This window comes from Nestor notabilis, unplaced genomic scaffold, assembly GCF_000696875.1.
Source record: "Nestor notabilis isolate BGI_N333 unplaced genomic scaffold, ASM69687v1 scaffold17837, whole genome shotgun sequence".
Taxonomy (NCBI): domain Eukaryota; kingdom Metazoa; phylum Chordata; class Aves; order Psittaciformes; family Psittacidae; genus Nestor; species Nestor notabilis.
In genome coordinates, this window is record NW_009935424.1 from 118300 (window position 1) to 125394 (window position 7095).

At 47.5% G+C, this 7095-nt stretch overlaps 1 protein-coding gene across 1 annotated transcript in view; it reads left to right on the plus strand.

The window, feature by feature from the left end:
* The window catches only part of MAP2K5 (mitogen-activated protein kinase kinase 5), a 122334-nt gene extending 118293 nt beyond the window's left edge, over positions 1-4041 (plus strand). Inside the window, exon 22 of the mRNA XM_010017853.1 lies at positions 3937-4041. Within this exon, the coding sequence (XP_010016155.1) occupies positions 3937-4041 (105 nt within the window). The remainder of the gene's footprint in view (positions 1-3936) is intronic.
* Positions 4042-7095: the final 3054 nt, after the last annotated feature.

The window sequence follows — 7095 nt, forward strand, 5'->3', positions numbered from 1 at the left end:
GAACTCAACCCCAGCCTAGGTGAGGCAGCCCAGAACCTGGGGAACCAGTTCGCTGGTGGCTTTTCAGCCTGTTTTCTGTTGCTTGGGTCCGTTGGGTTTACTCATTGCCAGGTATTTTTAAGGCTGAGTATTTAGGAATTGGTGAGGAGGTGGTTACTGCTTTGTAATGGATGTGTGTAGAGGTCTGAGCCATTATGAAATGCCTGGGGATGGGATCAGCTTTGTCATGGGAGCATCCCACAATAGCTTTGGACTCCTCTCATGAACATCTCTTTCCTTAGTGTCGTGCATCTCTCCATGATCACGCCTGTCAGTGTTGTAGTGAGCTCTTAAATGTTCCTGAGACTCAAATGTTGGCCGAGCCATTGCTGGTAGGGCATGAACAGTCTCCATTGCAGTGAGTTTACTAAGGAATGTTTAATATCAATCTCTTATTTGCCAGTTCACAGTGGACAGATGCCTCATCCCTGGCAGTGTTCAAGGCCAGGTTGGACACAGGGGCTTGGAGCAACCTGCTCTAGTGGAAGGTGTCCCTGCCCGTGGCAGGGGTTGGGACTGGATGAGCTTTATGGTCCCTTCAACCCAAACCCATCTGTGATTCTATGATTCTGTAAGTGCCAGTGTGAAAGAGCTGTGGTCTCTGCTGACATTAGCATGGGTACAGCTCAGCACCCCAACTCTGCTGCTGCCCAGGGGGGTGTGAGCGCAGGGCTGATCTGTGCCCACCACACCAAGCAGTGTGTGATCTCACCAGGGCCATGAGAATTGGGCTGCTGCAACAGTGAATGCATTTCAAGCTTCCACACACTTAACTTTGCTCAGCGTTACCTTGCAAAGCAAAATAAATCTGTACAGGAATATTTTAAGTACAGTAGGTTGCTCGTGTTTGGTTTAGAATGTATTGCTCACTGCTGAAGTCAGGGCTGGGACTTCTCTTGTGGCTGAGACACTCGGGGACCAGAATTTATGAATCATGTCCAAGCTGATGTGACTCTCATTTTTTTTCTTTCTTGAAGTGACAGTTTGGCCAGCCCCATCCCACAGCATGGGCATGCACTAGACCTGGAGAGCTGCAGCTGCATTTCTGCTTTAGAAGCTTTGATTTTTACCTGTTTGGTTGGCTTTTTTAACCCTTCACTTCCTGTCTAATCTTCCTGCCCGTTCCCTCCACAGTTCCTTCCAAAGATACCTCCAGTTTAAGGCACTGGTTTCTGAGGTGTGCATGTTTTGGACTGTGGGAGTTAATGGTTGCAGTACTCTGGATGCCTAAAAAGGGGGAAATGGGGAACCAGGTGCTGAAGAGTGGCAAAATGCAGAGAACCCTTATGTGTCCTTATGAAGAAGTTGCTGAGAGCAGAGGAGACTGCTGCTGGTGCAGCCATAATGGCTGGAGACTTTGGAGGAAGTGTAGTCAAAACATCCTTTCAGCCTGAGAAAAATCCTCATTAGAGCAGCATAACCTAAAACCAGGGGAAACCTGAAGAGTAGTTTCAAGTTAAACTTATTCCTAGGGAGAAGAGTGAGTGTGTAAAACCCCAGGCTTCCATGGAATAACCTCACAAACCAAAGCAAACAGGGGGAACGGCATGGCTAGCTGACGTTTTCAACCTTGCATAGCCTGCAGTTTCCCTTTGCATGTTGTGAGGAGCTTAAAAGCGAGGATATAGTGGGTGTGAGATGTCTTCCTCTGCGGGGAGTCTCTCCATCGTAAAGGAGATTCATGGCAGAAGCGGACTGGCTTTAATAGCTGTTTTCTAATTGCCCCAATGCATCTGCTCTCCCTTGTCTGTGGGCTCTTGATTGTCTTTCCCTAGTTCTCACTGCTGTCCTTGACTGTTGTGTTGTTTAAAAGGCAAACCAGCTATTTCTAGGTTATCATGCGTATAATAAGCATTCACCTTGCTCTGGCACCTTTTGCACCCAAAAAATACCAAAGTGCTGGACAAAACATGCTTGTGCCGATCCTCACAGCACTCCCCTGAGAGAGCAGGGTCATTTATTCCCTTTTTAACCATGAGGCCGAGGGAGATTAAGCAGCTTTGTGAAGGTCACACTGGAAAATGTGTGGCAGCTTGGGAATAAACACCAGGACTCCTGTCTCTGGATTTCCAGTCGAACCCCTTCCTGAACTGTTTTCATAAGTAAGAACCAGGAATATTTCAGATGAATTTGTTTAGTAAAACAGTGAAACCCGAACATGGGATGTCTGGAGCAGGAGATAAAAAAGGAGGGTGCTGTCTGTCTTTAGTGTTGTTCCTGATGTTAGACATTCAAGACCAAAGCTTTCTAGTAGCCAGGTGTTGGAAGGAAAAAGACATTGTCCATTTGCTCAGTGCCACAAGCAGCTGTGCACTTAAATGCATTGTTTTAAGGTCATCCATCTTCTCTTGGTAGCATTGAACTGTCTGCTGCCATCCTCAAAGCTCTCAAATGGAGTTTGGTACCTCCAGATATGTTGTTCTCCACTGGTGGACCATTTTCCAAGCCATGGTTGAGCATGAGCACACACACATCTTCCTGGATGGGAAATTCAGAGCTCTCCATCAGATTTAAAGTTGCTGCCTACAGCTAAGAACGGCTGATCCAGCACAGCATTCCTTCTGTCTTTATGTGGTTAACTGGGAAACCAACTGAGCTGATCCCAGTAAGATCTGAAGGAGGACCTTCCACATTTCAAACACTTCTCCCTAAAAAGTTCTAGATGAGATTTCCAGCCATCCCAAAGAGTTGAAGCAACAGCACCTTGCGCTTCCTCCATAATTCTTGTAGATAATGGCATATTTTATTCCTCTGGCTCCTGTGTTTGCTGGCCCTGGCCCATGGAGTGTTTTATTGCTTGGAGTTGATGCTGTGAGGATTTATTGGGCTCTGTTTAGCCTGGTGCTGCTTCATTGCTTGGTGCCACCCTAACCCAGACGACCACCGGGCTTCCCGTGCCCTGCGTCAGACCCACACTAGCTCCCCTTGTGCCGATGCTGTCATTCAGTGCTGCGCCTGGTGCCTGTAATTCCCACATGAACATCACCCTTCCCAAAGGCTCCCCAGCAAACCCCCTCTGATTACTTTCAGGCATTGTTTGCAAGAGCTATGAAGTTTAGTGTTGCAAAAACCGAGCTGCTTTTGAGTGATTTGGAGTGGAGGTTTTCATCATCTGTGATGGTTTCTCCTGGCGATTACTTTCTTTCAGTCATTTGTGTAATTGCGGTACTCGGTTTCCTGTGGTTTTTTTTATACTTCATTTGAGATTCATCTGAAGATGGCATGTTCCCATCTCTAGGAATGGGGCCAGATTGAGGCATGAGCTGCCTAAGCTGACTGCTGAAATTGCAGGCCATGGTTTTGTTTCATCCTGAGACGCTGTTGTGATTTTGTGAGGTGTCTAAGACACGGTCTTCCAGTGCCTGCAGTAGCCCTATTCATGGCCAAGAATATTTCATAGTTATCCCTCTTCCCATCTTACTGAACTCCCGCAGTACTTTCTCATGAAAACCTGTTTCAGTTGTGTTTTCATTTCTGTATCAACTGATCACTCCAAATGACATGTACTAGCATGTATGTGCATGAACAAATTCCTCCCCTTACAGACACTGTGAGTACTGCAGAGCCTGGTGCTGGGTCCTGCTGCCTCTGCAGGCACAGAGCTCCATGACCAAGTAACAAAAGGAATTTAACACTTGACAGGGATGTTGGTTTTTTCCTAGGTGATCTGTAGAACCATCCCATTTAAGGGATTCTTGTGTGCAGGGTAAGGCATAAGGTTTCCACTGATAAATGTCTAACTACTCAAGAAATAATTCTAGGCTTCTACTCCACTATCATTCTATGATTCTATGTCCCAGTGTACTTTTTCCCCCAAGGTTAAAACCCCAACCTTTATGTGTTTTCACGGGAAGCTTTGTGCTTATCTTGGCTAACTCTGCCTATCCCCCTTCCCAGGGCCACCCTTTCATTGTGCAGTACAACGATGGGAATGCAGAAGTCGTGTCCATGTGGGTGTGCAGGATGCTTGAGGAGCGGCGATCAACCCAAGGACCACAGTGACAACAGCTCATCCCGGACCAGCAGCACCAGCCCCACGCTTTGGACTCACACTCTGGATCATATTTTACTAAAAACATTTTCTAGCAGCATCAACAAAATCTTTCAGGATATTTGTTGCTGCCATTTCCTCACCACCACATTAAGGAATTCTCTTCCCACATTTCTTTTGTTGCTGAGCAATTTCATGTCCTCAGATTATCTTCATTTAAACTGTACACAGCCTTAAAGCAAGTATTTTATATCTATATTTTTTTGTTATTGAATGTATTGTATATTTCCTGGCTCCAGAGTATTTTTTAACTGTTAAGTCTTTTGCTATTGTATGAATGAGTGTTGAGAGGATTTCCTTAAGGAGTTTTTGGCTGTCTTTTAGTGCAGATATCCACTAAGTACTGGGTTTAAATGTAAAACAGAAGCAAACAAGCAAAAATAGAAGGATCTGGGCTTGCCCATCCTGCAGGGAGCTGAGGGAATGCCCAGAACAAAAGCTGTTCGGGTAGGTAAGCATTGTACTCTCAGGTGACTGGTGGTGCCTCCCTTTAGGAAGCTGAGTGCCACAGCACAGCCTTGTGCAGCATCCCCTGAGCTCGTGGCCAGAGAATAGGGTGCAGTGTTTTACTACTTATCACAGCAGTCCGTGGCTTCCTTGGGAGCGTCTTGCCTTTCTCAGCTCTACCTTGATCCCTTATTTTCCTGCATCGGAGTCACTGCATGATGGATGCAGCTGGGTCAAGCAGAGGCTCCCGGGTTTGCTGCTGCCATAAAGGAAAGACCAATTGGAAAGTCTGTGCTGTGTGTTTCTCACTCCTGCAGTTTCTGAGCACATTCCCACAACAGCCTGACACAGAGTTCATCAGTCCTTGTGTTAAGATGCTTATTGAAGAGAGGACAGTGAAAGGCAAGTTTGGGGTGTAGGACTTGGGTGGAGCAGGAGGTTGGGGCTTTTGTTTGCTTCTCTTTGCATTAGAAATAAACTTTTTCTAAAAAACCCCAAAGCTCAGGTAGTTTATTACATACCAACAGCTTAAAGACCAATTTGGTGAAAAATTCCGCCAGAACCACTGCAAATCCTAAATGTTACTGTGGAAGCAGCTTGGAAAAGACTTTGTTTCCTTCCTTGGAGGGATCGTTTGTCTTCTTTTGAAGTATAGAGGTTGCAGGCATGAACTTATAGACTAAAGTTTGTCTTAATTGCTCTGATGTCACAACCTCCCTGGCAGATCACAGCACGATGAATGAGCCAGCAGCCCCCATACCTCCAGGTCCTCCTGCTAAAGTGAGACAAATCCCTTCCCTGTGAGCCACCAGACTAGAGGCAGCTCCTCCATTTATTGGTCTCTAACAGTTCACATTCGCTTTCTCAGGATAAAAAGTCTCTCTCTTGAATTCAGTTAAAAAGTCAGGAAACCCAAGGCTTTTCCTCTCGCTTTCGCTGGCAGGAGGTCGGGAGGGGAAGATGTCACCATGAAACTCCATGCGGATGCCAGCGGATGGGAATGTGAGACATCTCCCAGCTAACGGGCTGACAGTGTTATAATTCACTGGAATACGTATGAACCTCCCTGTCTTCATCAGTGTGCTTGATCAATCCAGCATCACAGGGAGGTTTGGGGCCTCTCTTGTATCTCCTCCTTCCTGCTACAACTTTCTGGACTCTGAATCAGGGCATCCCTTGGCTGAAAAGGATGTAGAAAACGCAGCAATGTTGTACCCCACAGCTGAGGCCTGCTCAGAGGATGGCATGGGGGGTGCGTAACAAACATTAATTCAGTGGTGGATGCTATAGATGCTCTGAGTGACCCCTCCACTTCCCCTCCTAATCCCACCAGCTCATTTAAGGACTCCTTCAGCAGCCCTGTGCTGGTTTCACCTCTCTGTCTTCTCTCCCTGTACCCTCAGCTGTGGTTGTACCAATAGACCCATCCCCTATGGAAGTGTTTATATGGAGCTCACAGGCTCTGGGAAAAACTGGGTATATCCCATCTGTGCCAAAACTTCCCATGTGTTCTGCTTTTTCCCTGACTGTGATCCTTGCCAGGTGAAACTCATCCTGTGAGATGAGCCCATGGTTGTTTGCCCTTAAAATGCAGCACGGAATTAGAAAATACTTAGGGGTTTGTGTCCCATGGCCAAGTACATCCTGCTGTCAGCTTCCCAATGGCAAATGTCAGTCTTTGTTTTCCCAGTAACAGCGTGCAAAGCTCTGTGTGTGGCTGTCCATGCACGTACATCTGGCAGAGAAACCAGGAAAGGGGAGTTGCAGTGGGTTGTGGCTTTGAGGGCTGTGGGGAGTCCCTGATCCGTCCCTCTCCCTGGTCTGTCACACGGGGATGGCAGCAGCCAGCAATATGCTGGTGTTACCAACTGAGCAATCAGTAGGAATAGGTCTTAGGAGCTTCATTTGATCCCTTTGATACTCAAGAGCATAAGCAAATGGGATGATTATGAACTGAATCTGCCTTGTGGAGCTTTGTGGTCCTGCAGGGAAAGTTTACGTGGAGGCATCAAAGGAAAAGGGATGGACCACAGGTACCCCCCATCTCTGTAGTGCGGGGAACATATGGGGACCATCTGAAGCAAACCTTGGGAATTTGGGTTTTTGCTGGGACTAAAAATATCCCTATTCCTGCAGGGAGCAAAATGTGCTGATGGAGAGCGAAGGGGAGCCCAGGGCAGAAACTACTGTATGGTGACAGGAGCTGCGCCCAGGATTCCCCCTGGGAGCCTGAGCCTGGCTCGTGAGGAAGAGGAGGGAGGAGGAAGGTCAAGGGGATGCAAGAGGTGATGTTCCCCAGGCTGGGGCTCTGCTCTGGAGAGGCTCCTTATTGCACAGAGAGAGGAGCCATCAGTGGTAGGGGCCAGGGCACTCAGAAGCACCCTCAGCCTCTTGAGGCAGTGAATGGAGCAGCAAATCCTTCACCTCTGCAGGATTTGAAGCAGACAGAGGACCCTGAGGCTGGTGAGGACAAAGCAGCTTTGTGCAGAGGCTCTTCCTCCCGCTCCCATTAGGATGTGCAGCCACAGAGGTGAACATGTAAGAGACCTCACAACACC